This window comes from Anopheles darlingi, chromosome 3 (genome assembly GCF_943734745.1).
Source record: "Anopheles darlingi chromosome 3, idAnoDarlMG_H_01, whole genome shotgun sequence".
NCBI classification, from domain to species: Eukaryota; Metazoa; Arthropoda; class Insecta; order Diptera; family Culicidae; genus Anopheles; species Anopheles darlingi.
The window spans coordinates 42667733-42689576 of NC_064875.1; the positions used below are offsets into that span (position 1 = coordinate 42667733).

The 21844-nt window shown below is 54.1% G+C and overlaps 2 protein-coding genes across 2 annotated transcripts; both read right to left on the reverse strand.

The window, feature by feature from the left end:
- Positions 1-4772: 4772 nt before the first annotated feature.
- Positions 4773-13005, reverse strand: LOC125955514 (uncharacterized). Its single transcript, XM_049686648.1, has 2 exons — positions 12867-13005; positions 4773-4876 (listed from the first exon to the last, which is right to left on the reverse strand). The coding sequence occupies exons 1-2, from the start codon at positions 13003-13005 to the stop codon at positions 4773-4775; spliced, it is 243 nt and encodes an 80-aa protein (XP_049542605.1).
- Positions 13006-14665: 1660 nt separating this feature from the next.
- On the reverse strand, positions 14666-20717 carry LOC125955515 (mediator of RNA polymerase II transcription subunit 14-like). Its single transcript, XM_049686649.1, has 3 exons — positions 20556-20717; positions 20362-20461; positions 14666-14721 (listed from the first exon to the last, which is right to left on the reverse strand). The coding sequence occupies exons 1-3, from the start codon at positions 20715-20717 to the stop codon at positions 14666-14668; spliced, it is 318 nt and encodes a 105-aa protein (XP_049542606.1).
- Positions 20718-21844: the final 1127 nt, after the last annotated feature.

Genomic DNA, 21844 nt, shown 5'->3' on the forward strand with positions numbered 1-21844 from the left:
CTGCCTGATGTCGACGCCCAGGACGACGATGAGTCGATGAGAACGCCGATGCCCGTCATGTCCGTCCGTCCATCCGTTCCGACGCGATGATTGCACTTCCCTTCGCTTCCCTTTTCCGGCGGTTCTCCCTCCCTTCCTCCCTCCCTCCCGGACGGTTTTCGTTGTGTTGGTTTTGATTTTTAATTAAAGGATTAGCGCGTCAGCGCTCCGTTTCGACGCGCTTAAAGCAACTCGCCGTACGCCGGCGATGCAGACGACCCCATTTACGGCGAAACGCGTCCGTCCTCGTCTGCACCGGACACAACACACGAAACCCAGGACGGAGGAGTTCTCTCGGACTTTATTTTTTGTGTTTTATGTTTCTTGTTGCACTTCTTAAGTCGTCAGGGATCGGTCTCAAGAGGGTTTTCACTTTCGTCCGGGATGTACGGGATGTCCGTCCGGCGGGATGGTAATTGGCCACGCGGTCGGTGCTGGGGTGACCGCGCTAAACCGGCCAACGTGCGTACGTGCTAATTTCGATCGATCGAGCCAGCCAGTAGAAGAAGAAAGAAAGAAAAACAAAGGCGGCGTAGGCCAGTGGCGTAAGGATACCGAGGATACCACAGGGTGCACATTGCACAACAGCTGCGCTGCGTTGCGTTGCACTGAAGGCATTCCAATTCCACTGGCAGAACTGGAGCAAAAGCAAAGCCAGTAGGCCAGTAGCAAAACGGCAAAAGTGGAACAGACTGCTGCTGCTGCTGCTGCCGCCGCTGCTGGTCGAACATGGCAAAGAGCATAGCAGGCGCGCTGTCTCACAGGCAAATGGTGCCCCAAAGCAATGGTGCAGGTCCTGAGGCGACCGGAATTGATGCTTTACTTTACTTTATTTCGCCACTTTGCTTGCCTATGCTTGGGTTATTTGCGTTTTCTACTCCTGGCTAGCCGCTTGACGGGATCTCTACGATGTCTGGACGCTAGTCTTTGTATTGTATCGAACATTTGCATTATTATCACACTTTCTGCACGTTCCTTCGGATATGATCAGATTATACAGGTACGAACTCGGGCTGGTGCACGTGATGAAGACGTACGAGTATCCAAACAAAAACCTCAAATTGTAGTAACTTCACAGGATGTTTATTGTGGTATCTAAATGAGGCCTGTGTATTGTTTTCAAACATCTCTTTGGAGGAAATTGAACGTTGCACAAATCAAATGCAAAATAGATGACGGAAATCGAAGGGACTTATTCCAAAACCGCTTTTTGCAGAGTTTTTGACACCCAAACGCTAATGATTCGCGGAAGCATTTCAAGTTCATTTCAAACCAAAGCATATTGCGCAGGTTGCAAAGCATTTGATTTGACGCCATAGCCACATTACTGCAAAAAATTGCCTGCATTTGGTAGAGTCAGCACTATAGGACCGAAACCAATTTTTGTTACTGCTAGGTTTGAACAAATAGCACATTTTTCAGCAGGGCTACAGATGCTATGGAGATTATTTTGGTTGTAAACTTCTAATAAAGGAAAAGTTAATTTGAAAAAAATATACTCTGTTCATAATGCATCTGATCTGATGCATCATAAACGCTTCACACTTTCTTTCCATCTCGGAAACAGCATCAGCCCTATCTTGGTCATAAAATAACAAAACAAAACTACTCTCTACAATTCATCGACACTTAGTTTGTTTAGCTTGGCTTTGACGAGTCGAAATGCCATCATCATCAAACAGACCGACTAGAACCGTTCCACAATGTTTGACGTTCAATCACATCGTTCGGTGATACCGGGGCCAGTGCCGGGCTACAGCATCAACGTTCCGCAAAACATACGCAACATCGAGAAGCATCCATCCACCATCAGCTCCTCGAAGTGGAGGGATGCAAATCAAAGTGCAGCTGGAACTGGCGTCACCGCTCGCAACGAATCGATTACCATATCCTACCGGGTACACTCCCCACGCCAGCAACAAATGGAACCGAACGGAAACAAAACAGAAGGATAAAGAGCAAACGGGCAGGCCAATGACCCTCGTTTGGTGACGAATTTTCGTTTTCACTTTGGAGAAGGTGCTATTATACCATGGAGTGCCATAGAACGAAGGACACGCCAGAGACGCAAACACGGAGTCACCTTTGGATTGATGCGGTCCAGCGGTTAATGCGTGACGTGGCGTGGCGCACGGATCCCTCGGCGAGCTTGGTCACAACTGCTTTTTTGCGCCATCGCTACTCCGTACCCGTGGCCTGATTTGTTTTTCTCCATTTGCCAACCCAAACACACTACCCCGTGCCCGGGCAATGCACGCGGCAGATGCAATCCGATACATTCACCGTTTGGGGCGTCGCCAAAGTGGTATCGAAACGGAGAGAATTTATCCTCCAAATGCATTGCGAAAGTGGTGTCCGCCTGTGTGTATCGGTGTGTGTGTGTGTGTGTGTATGCGTGTCTGTCTATGTGGGTAGACATAGGAAGCATGCACCGCGATGCAACTCGATGCAACAGCTGCCGGCGATGCGATTATTGAAATGCAAACGGAACGCAGGAAGGCAAATACGGTGCCGGTGATGCGGCTACAAAAAGTCGAGCATCCAAGTCGGCCGGTTACGTTCAATCCATCCCAAATCCATCCGCAACCACATGGAGACACACACAGAGGAGAAGTGTTACGCATGGAACGGAAATACGGTGTGCAGCGAGTGAGAGGTCGATCCCACCACCACAGTGCACGGTCGGTGCATTGTGACGCAGTTCCGCGGTGCATATGCAAATGGCAACGGTCCGGTTTCGAGCGATTTAGGTCAATCATTCCTCGGATCCTTCCCTCAACGATGGTTCGTATCAACGAATTGGGACTTGTTTTTTTCATTGTTTGTTTTGGTAAGGATTTTTGGAATTTTTAAATTCTTAAATTCATTCACTCTCAACTAGTCATTACGGCGTAATTACACATGGCACTAATAACACTTCCAAGATGGCTAGAGGAGCCCAAGTTCAAGCACATTTAATTGAAGTATCCCAAACATGTTACATGTGTGAAAAGGAAAAAAACGCAGGATAAGGAATTCCGGAAAAAGATAACCCAGAAAGTGCAAGCAGAAGACTTTGCTGAGCTTCTGGTTTGTAGCGCCATCTAGCGATTGCCGACAGAATCTGTTGTCGTCCTTAAAGCTCGTACCGCACGTATCCTCCCTTTAAAAACAAGGAAACACCCAATCTTGCATCCGGTGCAGGCCATGCAGACCAACATTCCAGCTTTATTGTTTACATTACACAGAACATATTGACGTTGATCTCGTACGGAGTGGGACTAGGTCCGTTGATCCGGTAGCTAATCGAGAGCGTGCCTAGCTGCCCATCAATCTTATCCACCGTAAAACCACACGACGAATGCCGATCGGCGGCAATCGTGACGAAGTTGATGTTTTTGGCTGCAGTCGGGTTGGTATAGCTAACCGTTACAGGCAGGGTGCTGTGTTTTGGGATCGTCCTGGTGTAGCACGATATATCTGTCGCACCTTTCACGCCGTAGAAGTAGCTCAAATCGGCCGAGCTGACCGCCGAGCTGACCGCCGAGATGGCCTGGGAGCCGTTGATAAGCAGGACAGTTACCACTAGCACCGCCCCAACCGAAAGTCCCGTGCGTACGTACTGCATCGTGCAGAAGCAAAACGAGTTATCGTGTTATTCCGTACCGGGAAGCGTCAGTGCTGCTGAATTCTCTTTGTGATCTTCGTTTTTGGGTGCAAATATGCAAGGTACTGAATGATGCGACTCACTCGACTGACTCCCGATTTGGGTGGTGCAGCCGTATAAATACGCTTAACGCAACAACGTACCACTGGGCCGGACCTATTTTCAGTGATTTCGGGACTTTGGCGCAGCGTGCAATAAGCAATCTCCAGCTGAAGTGTTGGTCTGTATGAGATTTTGTATTGCATTTCGATTTTTTGCTTTCATTTTTCGAGAGATACTTTTTACCAACATGCTAATCGCTTGAAGTGAGGTTCTGCGGAAGAACGTTTAAACCAAAAGAACGAGAAAGTTGAGAGACACCGAATGTTCTGGAAGAAAATGTAGTACCACTTGTATAAACTCAATGTTTATGCCATTGTGTTCGATTCACATTCTTAGGAGTTCTATTCTGTTGGAATTAATTTCTTCCAGATTCTGTTGTCTAAACTGGAACTAATCTAAAGGTGGGCATCCACGTTCAGGCAAGTCGTAATGCATGGGGCTCTTCCTACGTCCGTCGTTGCTCCACTAACGTTAGGATGAATCCAAGCTCAAAGCCAACTTCAATTGCAAGGCGCATTCAATTCGAAAGTTATAAACAACAACTGATACTTTTTACTTTCCAAACCTCGGAGCACTCCCTGTAGAGTTGAATAAACTCTTTCTAGATTTTTTTTTCATTCTCTTGTCGGAATTTGTAATCTATTTGGTTGTAAACAAATTAAATTAGTGTTTCTATTCGACCTGGTTGAAGTTTGGCTACACTCTGGCAGTATTGTTTACCAACAAAAACGGGGAGGCGTGGCTTCATGCCTTCATGCAAACGTAAATTTCCGGTCAAACTCGAAATTCTCGGATCCGTCGAGAACGTTCTGTTTTACTCTCCGACTTAGATTCCAACTTGATGTGCATAACAACCATCATGAACGTGGAGGCCCGGCTTAAGAGCTGACACCAACTAAAACGATAATGCCTTCATGATAAATATAATGAGGATGCTCTACTTATTCCGTATAATTGCATTAAATATAATCACGAGCCCGGAGCATTAAAGGGAGCAATAATATTTCACCAAAATATTATATCGCAGAGGGGTCCTTCCATCGATCCTCAGATTGACCATATTCGATTTGATAGCTCCACCGGTAATATCTGCAGTAAAACCGAAACGAGAATATCGGTCTGCTTCCAGAGTGATAAAAGTGATCGCTGGTGTAAGAGGTCCTGCTGGCGGAGGTCCTGCTGGCGGAGGTCTTGCTGGCGGTGGACCTGCTGGCGGTGGACCTGCTGGTGGAGGTCCTGCTGGCGGTGGACCTGCTGGTGGAGGTCCTGCTGGCGGAGGTCCTGCTGGCGGAGGTCCTGCTGGCTTTGGACCTGCTGGTGGAGGTCCTGCTGGTGGAGGTCCTGCTGGCGGAGGTCCTGCTGGCGGAGGTCCTGCTGGTGGAGGTCCTGCTGGTGGAGGTCCTGCTGGTGGAGGTCCTGCTGGCGGAGGTCCTGCTGGTGGAGGTCCTGCTGGTGGAGGTCCTGCTGGCGGAGGTCCTGCTGATGGAGGTCCTGCTGGTGGTGGACCTGCTGGCGGTGGACCTGCTGGCGGTGGACCTGCTGGCGGTGGTCCTGCTGGCGGTGGACCTGCTGGCGGAGGACCTGCTGGCGGAGGTCCTGCTGGCGGAGGTCCTGCTGGCTTTGGACCTGCTGGTGGAGGACCTGCTGGCGGTGGTCCTGCTGGCGGTGGACCTGCTGGTGGAGGACCTGCTGGTGGAGGACCTGCTGGCGGTGGTCCTGCTGGTGGAGGACCTGCTGGCGGAGGTCCTGCTGGTGGAGGTCCTGCTGGCGGAGGTCCTGCTGGTGGAGGTCCTGCTGGCGGTGGACCTGCTGGCGGAGGTCCTGCTGGCTTTGGACCTGCTGGCGGAGGACCTGCTGGCGGTGGTCCTGCTGGCGGTGGACCTGCTGGCGGTGGACCTGCTGGCGGTGGACCTGCTGGTGGAGGACCTGCTGGTGGAGGACCTGCTGGCGGTGGTCCTGCTGGTGGAGGACCTGCTGGCGGAGGTCCTGCTGGTGGAGGTCCTGCTGGCGGAGGTCCTGCTGGTGGAGGTCCTGCTGGCGGTGGACCTGCTGGCGGTGGACCTGCTGGTGGAGGACCTGCTGGCGTAGGTCTTGCTGGCGGTGGACCTGCTGGCGGTGGACCTGCTGGTGGAGGACCTGCTGGTGGAGGACCTGCTGGCGGTGGTCCTGCTGGTGGAGGACCTGCTGGCGGAGGTCCTGCTGGTGGAGGTCCTGCTGGCGGTGGACCTGCTGGCGGTGGACCTGCTGGCGGTGGACCTGCTGGCGGTGGACCTGCTGCTGGAGGTCCTGCTGGTGGAGGACCTGCTGGCGGTGGTCCTGCTGGTGGAGGACCTGCTGGCGGAGGTCCTGCTGGTGGAGGTCCTGCTGGCGGAGGTCCTGCTGGTGGAGGTCCTGCTGGTGGAGGTCCTGCTGGCGGAGGTCTTGCTGGCGGTGGACCTGCTGGCGGTGGACCTGCTGGTGGAGGTCCTGCTGGTGGAGGTCCTGCTGGCGAAGGTCCTGCTGGTGGAGGTCCTGCTGGTGGAGGTCCTGCTGGCGGAGGTCTTGCTGGCGGTGGACCTGCTGGCGGTGGACCTGCTGGCGGTGGACCTGCTGGTGGAGGTCCTGCTGGTGGAGGTCCTGCTGGTGGAGGTCCTGCTGGTGGAGGTCCTGCTGGTGGAGGACCTGCTGGCGGAGGTCCTGCTGGTGGAGGTCCTGCTGGCGGAGGTCCTGCTGGTGGAGGTCCTGCTGGTGGAGGTCCTGCTGGCGGAGGTCTTGCTGGCGGTGGACCTGCTGGCGGTGGACCTGCTGGTGGAGGTCCTGCTGGCGGAGGTCTTGCTGGCGGTGGACCTGCTGGCGGTGGACCTGCTGGTGGAGGTCCTGCTGGCGGAGGTCCTGCTGGCGGTGGACCTGCTGGTAGAGGACCTGCTGGCGGTGGACCTGCTGGTGGAGGTCCTGCTGGCGGAGGTCCTGCTGGTGGAGGTCCTGCTGGTGGAGGTCCTGCTGGCGGAGGTCCTGCTGGTGGAGGTCCTGCTGGCGGTGGTCCTGCTGGCGGTGGACCTGCTGGCGGAGGTCCTGCTGGCGGAGGACCTGCTGGCGGTGGACCAGCTGGTGGAGGTCCTGCTGGCGGAGGTCCTGCTGGTTGAGGTCGTGCTGGAGGAGGTCCTGCTGGTGGAGGTCCTGCTGGTGGAGGTCCTGCTGGCGGAGGTCCTGCTGGTGGAGGTCCTGCTGGTGGAGGTCCTGCTGGCGGAGGTCCTGCTGGTGGAGGTCCTGCTGGCGGTGGTCCTGCTGGCGGTGGACCTGCTGGCGGAGGTCCTGCTGGTGGAGGACCTGCTGGCGGTGGACCTGCTGGTGGAGGTCCTGCTGGCGGAGGTCCTGCTGGCGGAGGTCCTGCTGGTGGAGGTGGACCTGCTGGCGGAGGTCCTGCTGGCGGTGGACCTGCTGGCGGAGGTCCTGCTGGCGGAGGTCCTGCTGGTGGAGGTCCTGCTGGTGGAGGTCTTGCTGGCGGTGGACCTGCTGGCGGTGGACCTGCTGGTGGAGGTCCTGCTGGCGGTGGTCCTGCTGGCGGTGGACCTGCTGGTGGAGGTCCTGCTGGTGGAGGTCCTGCTGGCGGAGGTCCTGCTGGCGGAGGTCCTGCTGGTGGAGGTCCTGCTGGCGGTAGTCCTGCTGGCGGTGGACCTGCTGGCGGTGGACCTGCTGGCGGAGGTCCTGCTGGCGGTGGACCTGCTGGCGGTGGACCTGCTGGCGGTGGACCTGCTGGTGGAGGTCCTGCTGGCGGTGGACCTGCTGGTGGAGGTCCTGCTGGTGGAGGTCCTGCTGACGGAGGTCCTGCTGGTGGAGGTCCTGCTGGCGGAGGTCCTGCTGGTGGTGATCCTGCTGGTGGAGGTCCTGCTGGCGGAGGTCTTGCTGGCGGTGGACCTGCTGGCGGAGGTCCTGCTGGCGGAGGTCCTGCTGGCGGAGGTCCTGCTGGCGGTGGACCTGCTGGCGGTGGACCTGCTGGCGGTGGACCTGCTGGTGGAGGTCCTGCTGGCGGTGGACCTGCTGGTGGAGGTCCTGCTGGTGGAGGTCCTGCTGACGGAGGTCCTGCTGGTGGAGGTCCTGCTGGTGGAGGTCCTGCTGGCGGTGGACCTGCTGGTGGAGGTCCTGCTGGCGGAGGTCCTGCTGGCGGTGGACCTGCTGGTGGAGGTCCTGCTGGCGGAGGTCCTGCTGGCGGTGGTCCTGCTGGCGGTGGACCTGCTGGCGGAGGTCCTGCTGGTGGAGGTCCTGCTGGCGGAGGTCTTGCTGGCGGTGGACCTGCTGGCGGAGGACCTTGTGGTGGAGGTCCTGCTGGCGGTGGTCCTGCTGGCGGAGGACCTGCTGGCGGAGGTCCTGCTGGTGGAGGTCCTGCTGGTGGAGGTCCTGCTGGCGGTGGTCCTGCTGGCGGTGGTCCTGCTGGTGGAGGTCCTGCTGGCGGAGGTCCTGCTGGTGGAGGTCCTGCTGGTGAAGGTCCTGCTGGTGGAGGTCCTGCTGGTGGAGGTCCTGCTGGCGGTGGACCTGCTGGTGGAGGTCCTGCTGGCGGTGGACCTGCTGGTGGAGGTCCTGCTGGTGGAGGTCCTGCTGACGGAGGTCCTGCTGGTGGAGGTCCTGCTGGCGGAGGTCCTGCTGGTGGTGATCCTGCTGGTGGAGGTCCTGCTGGCGGAGGTCTTGCTGGCGGTGGACCTGCTGGCGGAGGACCTGCTGGTGGAGGTCCTGCTGGCGGAGGTCCTGCTGGCGGTGGACCTGCTGGTGGAGGACCTGCTGGCGGAGGTCCTGCTGGCGGTGGTCCTGCTGGTGGAGGTCCTGCTGGCGGAGGTCCTGCTGGCGGTGGACCTGCTGGTGGAGGTCCTGCTGACGGAGGTCCTGCTGGCGGAGGTCCTGCTGGTGGAGGTCCTGCTGGTGGAGGTCCTGCTGGTGGAGGTCCTGCTGGTGGAGGTCCTGCTGGCGGTGGACCTGCTGGTGGAGGTCCTGCTGGCGGTGGTCCTGCTGGCGGTGGACCTGCTGGCGGAGGTCCTGCTGGTGGAGGTCCTGCTGGCGGAGGTTTTGCTGGCGGTGGACCTGCTGGCGGAGGACCTTGTGGTGGAGGTCCTGCTGGCGGTGGTCCTGCTGGCGGAGGACCTGCTGGCGGAGGTCCTGCTGGTGGAGGTCCTGCTGGTGGAGGTCCTGCTGGCGGTGGTCCTGCTGGCGGTGGTCCTGCTGGTGGAGGTCCTGCTGGCGGAGGTCCTGCTGGTGGAGGTCCTGCTGGTGAAGGTCCTGCTGGTGGAGGTCCTGCTGGTGGAGGTCCTGCTGGCGGTGGACCTGCTGGTGGAGGTCCTGCTGGCGGAGGTCCTGCTGGCGGTGGACCTGCTGGTGGAGGTCCTGCTGGCGGAGGTCCTGCTGGTGGAGGTCCTGCTGGTGAAGGTCCTGCTGGCGGAGGTCCTGCTGGTGGAGGTCCTGCTGGTGGAGGACCTGCTGGTGGAGGTCCTGCTGGCGGTGGTCCTGCTGGCGGTGGACCTGCTGGTGGAGGACCTGCTGGCGGAGGTCCTGCTGGTGGAGGTCCTGCTGGCGGTGGTCCTGCTGGCGGTGGACCTGCTGGTGGAGGTCCTGCTGGCGGAGGTCCTGCTGGTGGAGGTCCTGCTGGTGAAGGTCCTGCTGGCGGTGGACCTGCTGGTGGAGGACCTGCTGGCGGAGGACCTGCTGGTAGAGGTCCTGCTGGTGGAGGTCCTGCTGGCGGTGGACCTGCTGGTGGAGGACCTGCTGACGGAGGACCTGCTGGCGGTGGACCTGCTGGCGGAGGTCCTGCTGGTGGAGGTCCTGCTGGCGGTGGACCTGCTGGTGGAGGACCTGCTGGTGTAGGTCCTGCTGGCGGAGGACCTGCTGGCGGAGGACCTGCTGGCGGAGGTCCTGCTGGTGGTGGACCTGCTGGCGGAGGACCTGCTGGTGGAGGGCCTGCTGGTGGAGGGCCTGCTGGTGGAGGTCCTGCTGGTGGAGGTCCTGCTGGTGGAGGACCTGCTGGCGGAGGACCTGCTGGTAGAGGTCCTGCTGGTGGAGGTCCTACTGGCGGAGGTCCTGCTGGTGGAGGTCCTGCTGGCGGTGGACCTGCTGGTGGAGGACCTGCTGACGGAGGACCTGCTGGCGGTGGACCTGCTGGCGGAGGTCCTGCTGGTGGAGGTCCTGCTGGCGGTGGACCTGCTGGTGGAGGTCCTGCTGGTGGAGGTCCTGCTGGAGGAGGACCTGCTGGCGGTGGACCTGCTGGCGGAGGTCCTGCTGGTGGTGGACCTGCTGGCGGAGGTCCTGCTGGTGGAGGGCCTGCTGGTGGAGGTCCTGCTGGTGGAGGTCCTGCTGGCGGTGGACCTGCTGGTGGAGGACCTGCTGGCGGTGGACCTGCTGGTGGAGGACCTGCTGGTGGAGGACCTGCTGGCGGTGGACCTGCTGGTGGAGGTCCTGCTGGTGGAGGTCCTGCTGGCGGTGGACCTGCTGGTGGAGGACCTGCTGGCGGAGGAGCTGCTGGCGGTGGACCTGCTGGTGGAGGACCTGCTGACGGAGGACCTGCTGGCGGTGGACCTGCTGGTGGAGGTCCTGCTGGTGGAGGTCCTGCTGGCGGTGGACCTGCTGGCGGAGGACCTGCTTGCGGAGGTCCTGCTGGCGGAGGACCTGCTGATGGAGGTCCTGCTGGCGGAGGAGCTGCTGGCGGTGGACCTGCTGGTGGAGGACCTGCTGACGGAGGACCTGCTGGCGGTGGACCTGCTGGTGGAGGTCCTGCTGGTGGAGGTCCTGCTGGCGGTGGACCTGCTGGCGGTGGACCTGCTGGCGGAGGTCCTGCTGGTGGTGGACCTGCTGGCGGAGGACCTGCTGGTGGAGGGCCTGCTGGTGGAGGTCCTGCTGGAGGAGGACCTGCTGGTGGAGGACCTGCTGGCGGTGGACCTGCTGGTGGAGGACCTGCTGACGGAGGACCTGCTGGCGGTGGACCTGCTGGTGGAGGTCCTGCTGGCGGTGGACCTGCTGATGGAGGTCCTGCTGGCGGAGGAGCTGCTGGCGGTGGACCTGCTGGTGGAGGACCTGCTGACGGAGGACCTGCTGGCGGTGGACCTGCTGGTGGAGGACCTGCTGGCGGTGGACCTGCTGGTGGAGGACCTGCTGACGGAGGACCTGCTGGCGGTGGACCTGCTGGTGGAGGTCCTGCTGGCGGTGGACCTGCTGGTGGAGGACCTGCTGGTGGAGGTCCTGCTGGTGGAGGTCCTGCTGGTGGAGCTCCTGATGGAGGAGGACCTGCTGGTGGAGGACCTGCTGACGGAGGACCTGCTGGCGGTGGACCTGCTGGTGGAGGACCTGCTGGTGGAGGTCCTGCTGGCGGAGGACCTGCTGGTGGAGGTCCTGCTGGCGGAGGACCTGCTGGCGGTGGACCTGCTGGTGGAGGGCCTGCTGGTGGAGGACCTGCTGGTGGAGGTCCTGCTGGCGGAGGACCTGCTGGTGGAGGTCCTGCTGGAGGAGGACCTGCTGGTGGAGGTCCTGCTGGCGGAGGACCTGCTGGCGGTGGACCTGCTGACGGAGGACCTGCTGGCGGAGGTCCTGCTGGCGGTGGACCTGCTGGTGGAGGTCCTGCTGGTGGAGGTCCTGCTGGCGGAGGTCCTGCTGGCGGAGGTCCTGCTGGTGGAGGACCTGCTGGCGGAGGACCTGCTGGTGGAGGTCCTGCTGGCGGAGGTCCTGCTGGTGGAGGACCTGCTGGCGGAGGACCTGCTGGTGGAGGGCCTGCTGGTGGAGGACCTGCTGGTGGAGGTCCTGCTGGCGGAGGACCTGCTGGTGGAGGTCCTGCTGGGGGAGGACCTGCTGGTGGAGGTCCTGCTGGCGGAGGACCTGCTGGCGGTGGACCTGCTGACGGAGGACCTGCTGGCGGAGGTCCTGCTGGCGGTGGACCTGCTGGTGGAGGTCCTGCTGGTGAAGGTCCTGCTGGTGGAGGTCCTGCTGGTGGTGGACCTGCTGGTGGAGGACCTGCTGGCGGAGGACCTGCTGGCGGTGGACCTGCTGGCGGAGGTCCTGCTGGTGGAGGACCTGCTGGCGGAGGACCTGCTGGTGGAGGGCCTGCTGGTGGAGGACCTGCTGGTGGAGGTCCTGCTGGCGGAGGACCTGCTGGTGGAGGTCCTGCTGGGGGAGGACCTGCTGGTGGAGGTCCTGCTGGCGGAGGACCTGCTGGCGGTGGACCTGCTGACGGTGGACCTGCTGGCGGAGGTCCTGCTGGCGGTGGACCTGCTGGTGGAGGTCCTGCTGGTGGAGGTCCTGCTGGTGGAGGTCCTGCTGGTGGTGGACCTGCTGGTGGAGGACCTGCTGGCGGAGGACCTGCTGGTGGAGGTCCTGCTGGTGGAGGTCCAGCTGGCGGTGGACCTGCTGGTGGAGGTCCTGCTGGAGGAGGACCTGCTGGAGGAGGTCCTGCTGGCGGAGGTCCTGCTGGCGGTGGACCTGCTGGTGGAGGTCCTGCTGGCGGAGGACCTGCAGGCGGAGGACCTGCTGGTGGAGGTCCTGCTGGTGGAGGTCCTGCTGGTGGAGGTCCTGCTGGCGGAGGTCCTGCTGGCGGAGGTCCTGCTGGTGGAGGACCTGCTGGCGGAGGACCTGCTGGTGGAGGTCCTGCTGGCGATGGACCTGCTGGTGGAGGTCCTGCTGGTGGAGGTCCTGCTGGCGGAGGTCCTGCTGGCGGTGGACCTGCTGGTGTAGGTCCTGCTGGTGGAGGTCCTGCTGGCGGTGGACCTGCTGGTGGAGATCCTACTGGTTTATTTGGTGGACCTGCAGGAGGTGGTCCTGCAGGTGATGGTGCTGCTTGTGACGGGGCGGCTTTTGGTGGTGCGACAGGTGGAGTTCCACTTGGAGGTGCAGGTTGTTGTGGAAAAAACAGCAAAATTCCTGCTGGTTTATTTGCTGCTGGTAGAGGTCCTGCTGGTGGTGTTGCGGTTTTTGGTGGGGCGAGAGGTTGTGGTCTACCTGAGGGTGCATGTTGCTGTGGAAAAAGCAGCAGAAATACGATAGCAAATATCATATCTAATATCAAATCGGTGTCTGGACTATTGAGATTCAGGGCGTCGCGACATACAGCTCTTCGTTTACGGGCGGGCGGTAGAACCTTGTATGTAGTAGGTAATATCTTGTGGCAGGTAAGATCCTCTAGGAATTATCTTGGTGAAGCAGAGTACGTCCGTCGCTGCCTTTTCACCGAAGAAATACGACAGCTTTGATGTGCGCACCTTATTGATGGTAGCCATGGTGACCTGCTCGATCGAGCAACAGAGTAGCGCCACAGCGACTACCAATCCTACAATTCTTAGCATCATTCTTTCCTTTGGTAAAGATCCAACCTCCTGGAAGATTCTAGTTTTAGCACAACCACAGGGGATCTTCTGAATCCTTTCACCACAACTGACTTATTGGTTGGTTGCAGCACTTCAAGCGAAGGATACTGAACTTTATTTGACACTCAACGAAGCGCTCTGCTCGAATGACTGGTTGTCGAATACGTACGGCGGTATAAATACCGAATTTCCAACCACCGAAAACTATCAGCAACAGCACTCTCATCATTGTATTGGTTGTTGATTGGTATTGGAATCATCCTGGGCGATTGGGCGACCGACAAAACGAGACTTACGAGAATTTTATCAGTGAGTGAGAACATAAGACGAAACTGATGGTAGCTTTCACCTGTTACAGCGACATTCTTTCTGAGTTTTTGGCAAAACCTGTTCCACGCCAATCGAATACGACATGGAAACCAAATAAAACTCCCAAATGGAAGCTTGATTCTCCGCCAGCGTTGACTGCAATTCATTAAAGGAAAACAAGTGAACCAGAATATTTCTGGGTGTTTGGACACTGTTCGATGACTTAAGCATTTAATAAATAGAATTGAATCGAGATGTTCCATGTTTCATATTCCAGTAGCACTTGTTCACCCTTGAACCCTCACCATGGTAATTGTTTGGTAATTGTTGTCTGTGCAAGTACCGGTCCGCCGCTATCCTACTTCCAAATTTTCCCTGAAATAGAACAAATAACAATGACGCTAATCTTCTAGACAGGAGGCAACAGCGCTTCTCATATTCTGCTCTTGTACATATCGCGGCATCGGGTATAAAATACGCGGACCAGCGTTCCAATTTTATTGTTTTCCCAACATTCTACAAACACTTACATTACACAGAACATATTGACGTTGATCTCGTACGGAGTGGGATTAGGCCCGTTGATCCGGTAGCTAATCGAGACCGTGCCTAGCTGCCCATCAATCTTATCCACCGTAAAACCGCACGACGAATGCCGATCGGCGGCAATCGTGACGTAGTTGATGTTTTTGGCTGCAGTCGGGTTGGTATAGCTAACCGTTACAGGCAGGGTGCTGTGTTTTGGGATCGTCCTGGTGTAGCACGATATATCTGTCGCACCTTTCACACCGTAGAAGTAGCTCAAATCCGCCGAGCTGACCGCCGAGATGGCCTGGGAGCCGTTGATAAGCAGGACAGTTACCACTAGCACCGCCCCAACCGAAAGTCCCGTGCGTCCGTACTGCATCGCGCCGAAGCAAAACGAGTTATCGTCTGATTCCGTACTGGGAAGCGTCAGTGCTGCTGAATTCTCTTTGTGATCTTCGTTTTTTGGGTGCAAATATGCAAGGTACTGAATGATGCGACTCACTCGACTGACTCCCGATTTGGGTATAAATCGCTCAACGCAACAACGTACCACTGGGCCTGACCTATTTTAAATGATTTCGGGACTTTGATACAGCGTGCAATAAGCAATCTCCAGCTGATGTGTTGGTCTGTATGAATTTGTAGATGGTCTTGGGTTTTTTGTTTTTTTTTTTTTTCATTTTGCGAGAGTTACTTTTTAGGAATTTACATCGCAGCAATATGCTTGATATGGGGGTCAGGAGACGAACGATGGAACCGAAAGAACGAAAAAGTTGAGAGACATCGAATGTTCTGTGAAGAGGCCAAACCTTTAGGATGACTGAACCTAATCATGGGCGAACTTTTTAATTCGCTGAGCCTCTGTTATACTTGATTTAATTCGCTGAGCCTCTGTGATCTTTACTGTCAACAGCTACAATACAACTAACTGCGTTCCCACCATGTTGCTTTGCTGTTATAAAAAACCGCTTAGCAACCCAATGTGAATGTGAAGTTGGATATAGAACACAAAAATATCCATCGGATATTTTTTAAGTTGATGTCTCCTACGTTTGATAATTCCCAAATCAGTACTGCACTCAAACAACATCATTCCTATACGCCTTGCTATCGTAGCTTTCATCCATGCCGTCGTATTAGGATTTCGATAATCTCTAGCAAAAACGACCCCGCCAGCTTCAAAAACTAAATTTTATTTCTTGGATTGATCCTTTAAAACATGGTTTTTAGCACCTTCTTTTGTGTCATTAAATCTAATCTTCATCTCCCTTTAGAACATGAGTTAGAATGGACTTTCATGCGTTGTTGCATGTTTAGTATCCCAATACATTTCAAGGAAATTCCACAAATTCAGCAAAACGCCTTTTCCGTGATTTGCTGGATCATTGATGATTTGGACAATGCCGTTTTGACTGTTTTTACGGCATTTTCTACTGCACAGTTTGACGCGATGTTTGCATTTGCACCGGAAACACTTCGATCCATTTCCTAAAACTATGTACGATTACAAAATAATCAGCTCTCTTGAACTTGAAATGATCTATGTGAACACGGTCAGCAAGTGAATTCGTAAGCTCCCAAGGTGATAAGAAATCGAATAGGGATTGCTGGATGTGAGATGGTACCCATCCACCGTAGCCAACAAAATAAACTATCCATGCTATAAATGTTAGGTACAGCGCACAGAGAGAATAAGAAAATAGGAAGAGAGGAGCACCAAACGTGACACCAGGCAAGAGACAAAGACGAATCGAATCACCAGGCAGTGTAACCACGAAAGCGAGAGATAATAGCTGCTTTTGTGATTCTCTCTAACTTTTTTTAAGATTTAAGAATAAAGACCCGGACTAAAATATAGACGGATCCTGAAAGAAAACTAGATCCAATCGTGTGTTAATTAACACTCAAAAAAGAAATAGATCATTGTAACTGCTGTGAAATCGCGAATGAATCCCGGGCAGTCGTGAATTTACAGGTTTAATTTGTTTACCAAGGATACATGTTTTGCATCTATGGCCGATTTCCTCAATCTCGTTATCCCTAGACAGCCACTAAAAATACGTATGAGCGAGATTCTCCATCTCACTATTCCTAGATGAACGCAATGTAGCCCCTGAAGTATGTTCCAACGCAATTTAGAAAGCACAACAATGCAGTATCCCCAAAGTAGAATGCCTTCTTCCACACTTATCTGGAATATTCTGAGGCCAAACAGATTTCAAATATTCGATTATACGACTTATAATGATGTCTCGACGACTTTCAATCACCAGTTGTTTTCGTTCAACTAACGAATGAGTCGCAGATTCAATGAAACTGATGAATTTCGACGATTCGTCTTCGAATTCTGTATAATCCGTCTTATCTTCAGTCACATTTATTGGTAAACGAGATAGGAAATTTGCTGCCGTTTTATCCATTCCTTTAATTCTTTCAAACAAATTAATCCGAAATTTGCTAAAAATACAGCCCAGCGTTGTAAACCCAGCGTTGGTTCTGAATAAACCAATCAATGATTTGTGATCGTTTACGAGTCGTCTAGCCAAATAATTACAGAACTTTTTGGTTCCGAAATACATCGCAAATGCTTTCCTATAAATAGTTGAGTAACTATTTTCATATTTTTTTAATACTCTTGAACCAACTGCATTCGACACATCACAATACAGTTTAATCGATGGACTTCGATCATAATGAGCCAAAACAAATTCTCTAAAAATAATTTTTTTCGTATGCTCAAGTGTCTGCTGCTGTTTTTTTTTTTTTTCATCCAAGGAAATTCACATCGAATCAATGTCACATTGGAACAAAATTTACTGTAGTATTTTATCAAACCAACAAATGACCTCTCTTTACTATTTGATGGTCTTGCTACATTCAAAATGATTTCTACTGTATCAGGATCCTTGCTTGTGTAAATCATCTTTGTCAATACAATGGCCAAAAAATTTTACCTCTGCCTTGAAAAATTCGCATTTTTTACTATAGCACGATAACCAGCACAAAGTCGAACAGACGCATCTTTCTTCAAAACAGGAAATACTGGAGTTCCCCATTCCATATCTGCAGTAGATGCTTTGGTAATGATTCCAATTTGTTCTAAGCGATCGAACTTGTCTTCTACCGTATCCTTGCAGGCTATAAGCACTTTTCATGGTTGGAGAGTTTTTGGCACTGCTCCTTCGATCAAAAGTATATGCACTTTCATATTCTTCAAACGATCCAAGTCACCATTGAAAACTGTTTCATGTTTTTTCCAAATATTTCTAAATTTTTCTGAGTTTGCTTCAGCCACTGATTAAATACAAAAAATCCATTATCAAACCTCATTATTTAACCGTAAATGACTTATTTTTGATTAATTTCTTTTCTCAAAATTCTATCCCAACACGAACATGGTCTTATTCAGTTAATTTAAATTACTGACAAATTCACAGCTGCCGACAACTTCCTTAAACGGGTTTTCGATTCCACGATATTTTCGGCGTCGCCCTGACACATTTAAAAAAATCGAGCGTTCCCGGAAAATAACCACAGTCGGCATAAAACGTTGCCGCAAAATGCCGCAGAGTTCACTAACCGTTTTCTCTTCTGGTTTGCTTGGAAAACACAGGTCGCGAACGATTTAATACAATTCAAGGGCAGCTCGTCTTTCATCGTCCTCGAATTCGTAAGCCACGAAAAATCTTTCGAGGTGCTCCTGGTATAACGGCCAGGAATCTCCAATGTTAACATCTGCTGCTTTGATATTCATTTTATAAACTTGTTCGCTTTAATCCTCGTCACCAACTGTTATATGTTGAGCTTCATTCTCAACAGCTGCAATACAACTAACTACGTTTCCGCCTTGTTGCTTTGCTGTTATAAAAATCCGCTTAGCAACCCAAAGTGAACTATGATATACAATAGCCGCGATAATCCGTGTTGTCGATGGCGTTCCTACACTTTAAATGCTGTCACCAGGAGCCGATTTGCCCTGATTATAGAGCCTCCCCGAGAATACGGAGTCTAATAAGTCGCCCGAGTATGCCAATTGGTGTCCAAGAGAGAATTACCGCGGATGCAATTACCACTCTAGCGTATCAATAGACCAAGGTGCGCCTACCTGAAACTGAGGGTGGTTCCGTAGTAAAACACTAAACTACAACAGATTTCACGTCCAAAATACAACTCAATAATTTATTAAAATCTATCGTTATTTATACTCTTAAACCTAGTTCTGAAGGTTATGTAAACGGACCTTTCCAACCTCTTCTCCAACCCTTCAACGTGTATCGTCTTTATGTAAATTTGGTAATTAGACTTATCTGGACTGACGCTAATCGATCTTGCAAGACGTGGCTGAGTTGCATGGCAAGTCCTATGTATGCACGGACTTTTCGGTGGTTCCGGGGCTCGTCCCTTGTCCGTGTAGTGGTGACATCAACTTATTTCCACGAGTCGCGTACCTCCAATATCGTGGCGCCGTTATATCATGATGCCGTCACGAGGCATCATCTTTCCTCTTCAAGTGCGCACTTTACTTTGGCTTCGGCTACTTCGGCTCACTCCCGGGCAATGTCAAATATAGTGCGTCAGGACATTCTTTGATGTGGGCAGGGCTTCACAATGAGGCTTGGCATAGCTTGGGCCTACCTCACGCTGGGAGTTTCACGGAATTACTGATCTTGCAGTATTGCTGTCCAGTTGTGGTCTCCAACAGTAACGTTTTTTGCCTTTCTTGGCCTATTTGCCGGTGCTGCGGGATCGATTGTACCAGCATAAGTCGCAGGTAAGAAAAAGAACGCTTCCGTTCGGAGTGACCGAAACTTATCACAGAAGAGATGGTTGAAAGTGGGTCAGGTGGCTACATCTGAAACAAAGTGGTCGTACTTCTTGTATAAACTCAATGTTCACTTGGATTCATATTTTAAGGAGTTCTATTCTGTTGGAATTAAATTCCTCCCGTTTCTGTTGTCTAAACTGACACTAATCGAAGAACTGACACCAAATAAAAAGATGACTTAAGGAAGATGAACTACTTATCACGTCTCATTGCATTATATCTAAACAAGTACTCGGAACTCTAAAAGGCGCAATAATATTTCACCACAATGTTATATCGCAGTGGGGTCCTTCCATCGACCCTCAGATTGACTATATTCGATTTGATAGTTCCACCAGTAATATCTGCAGTAAAACCGAAACGAGAATATCGGTCTGCTTCCAGGGTGATAAAAGTGATCGCTGGTGTAGGAGGTACCACAGGTGGGCCTCCTCCACCTCCTCCACCTCCTCCACCACCACCACCTCCTCCACCTCATCCACCACCACCACCTCCTCCACCACCACCACCTGGAGGACCACCTCCACCACCTCCACCTCCTCCAGGAGGACCACCTCCTCCACCTCCACCAGGAGGACCTACTCCACCACCTCCTCCAGGAGGGCCACCTCCTCCAGGAAGACCACCTCCACCACCACCACCCCCTCCACCTCATCCACCACCTCCACCAGGAGGACCTCCACCACCTCCACCTCCACCAGGAGGACCACCTCCACCACCTCCTCCAGGAGGACCACCTCCACCACCTCCTCCAGGAGGACCACCTCCACCACCTCCTCCAGGAGGACCTCCTCCAGGAGGACCACCTCCACCACCTCCTCCAGGAGGACCACCTCCACCACCTCCTCCAGGAGGACCACCTCCACCACCTCCTTCAGGAGGACCACCTCCACCACCTCCTCCAGGAGGACCACCTCCACCGCCTCCACCAGGAGGACCACCTCCACCACCTCCTCCAGGAGGACCACCTCCACCACCTCCACCACCTCCACCAGGAGGACCACCTCCACCACCTCCACCTCCACCAGGAGGACCACCTCCACCACCTCCTCCAGGAGGACCTCCTCCAGGAGGACCACCTCCACCACCTCCACCACCTCAACCAGGAGGACCTCCACCACCTCCACCTCCACCAGGAGGACCACCTCCACCACCTCCTCCAGGAGGACCTCCTCCAGGAGGACCACCTCCACCACCTCCACCACCTCCACCAGGAGGACCTCCACCACCTCCACCTCCACCACCTCCACCAGGAGGACCTCCACCACCTCCACCTCCACCAGGAGGACCACCTCCACCACCTCCTCCAGGAGGACCACCTCCACCACCTCCACCACCTCCACCAGGAGGACCTCCACCACCTCCACCTCCACCAGGAGGACCACCTCCACCACCTCCTCCAGGAGGACCACCTCCACCGCCTCCACCAGGAGGACCACCTCCACCACCTCCTCCAGGAGGACCACCTCCACCACCTCCTCCAGGAGGACCACATCCACCACCTCCTCCAGGAGGACCACCTCCACCACCTCCACCACCTCCACCTCCACCAGGAGGACCTCCTCCACCTCCGCCACCTCCACCTCCTCCACCTCCACCTCCTCCACCTCCACCTCCTCCAGGAGCACCGCCACCTCCAGCTCCACCAGGACTTCCTCCACCGCCGCTTCCTGGTGCTACAGGCATAGGTGCGGCTTGTGGCTGTTGCTGTGGAATAAACAGCAAATCATATGGTATCAAATATCAAATTGTATATAAAAGCAATGTCTGGACAATTGATATTCAGGACGTCGCTACTTACAGCTCTTCGTTTACGGACGGGTGGTAGAACCTTGTAGGTAACATCTTGTGGCAGGTAAGATCCTCTAGGAATTATTTTGGTGAAGCAGAGTACGTCCGTCGCTGCCTTTTCACCGAAGAAATACGACTGCTTCGATGTGCGCACCTTATTGATGGTAGCCATGGTGACCTGCTCGATCGAGCAACAGAGTAGCGCCACAGCGAATACTAGTCCCACAATTCTTGCCATCATTCTCACACTTTGATATAGCTACCCCTGACAGACTCTAGTGTCAGCCTAACCTCAGGGAATCTTCTGAATCCATTCACAACAACTGATTAATTGATTGGTTCCAACGGGTTACACTCAACGAAGCGCTCGACTCGAATGACTGCATCTCGAGGACGTACAGTGGTATAAATACTCGATTTGCAATCACCGATAGCTGTCAGTAACAGCTCTCGTGCCTTTGTATTGGTCGGAAATGCTCAATGGTATTGAAAACATCCTGGCCGACGGTCAGTTCATCACCAAATGATCAACAGAAGATACGAAAACATTAAAATTCATGAGAGATGCTTTCAACAAGCGTATGAGAATCTTTTCCAGGATAAGTAGAAAGTACTTGCCAAAACAAAATGCACGACAACTTACATTGGAAAGGTAATCCTTTCGGATGGATTCAAGTTGTCCCATGGGGCTCACGAGAATGGAGTCGGTGCCTGAGAACATAAAGCGAAACAGATAGCAGCTTTCACCTGATACAGCGACATTCTTTCTGAGTTTTTGGCAAAACCTGTTCCACATCAACCGAATACGGCATCGAAATAAAAAAAAACTCCCAAAGGGAAGCTTGCTTGGTCACTGGTCGATGATACACTTTTAATGACTTGAGCATCAAGCAGTTCCATTATGGTAAACAGTAGAACGTTATCGCGATAGCATGCAGTGGCATTTGTTCACCCTCACCATGGCAGCGACCATTTGGAGAACTCTTTTGGTGATTGTTGCCTGAAAACCGAAGTGCAACTCCGCCGGTACGCCGCTATCCTACTTCCAAATTTTCCCTGAAATAGATCAAATAACAACGACGCTAATCTTCTAGACAGGAGGCAATAGCGCTTCTGATATCCTGCTCTTGTACATACAGCAACATCGAATATAAAATACGCGGACCAGCGTTCCAATTTTATTGTTTTCCCAACATTCTACAAACACTTACATTACACAGAACATATTGACGTTGATCTCGTACGGAGTGGGACTAGGCCCGTTGATCCGGTAGCTAATCGAGACCGTGCCTAGCTGCC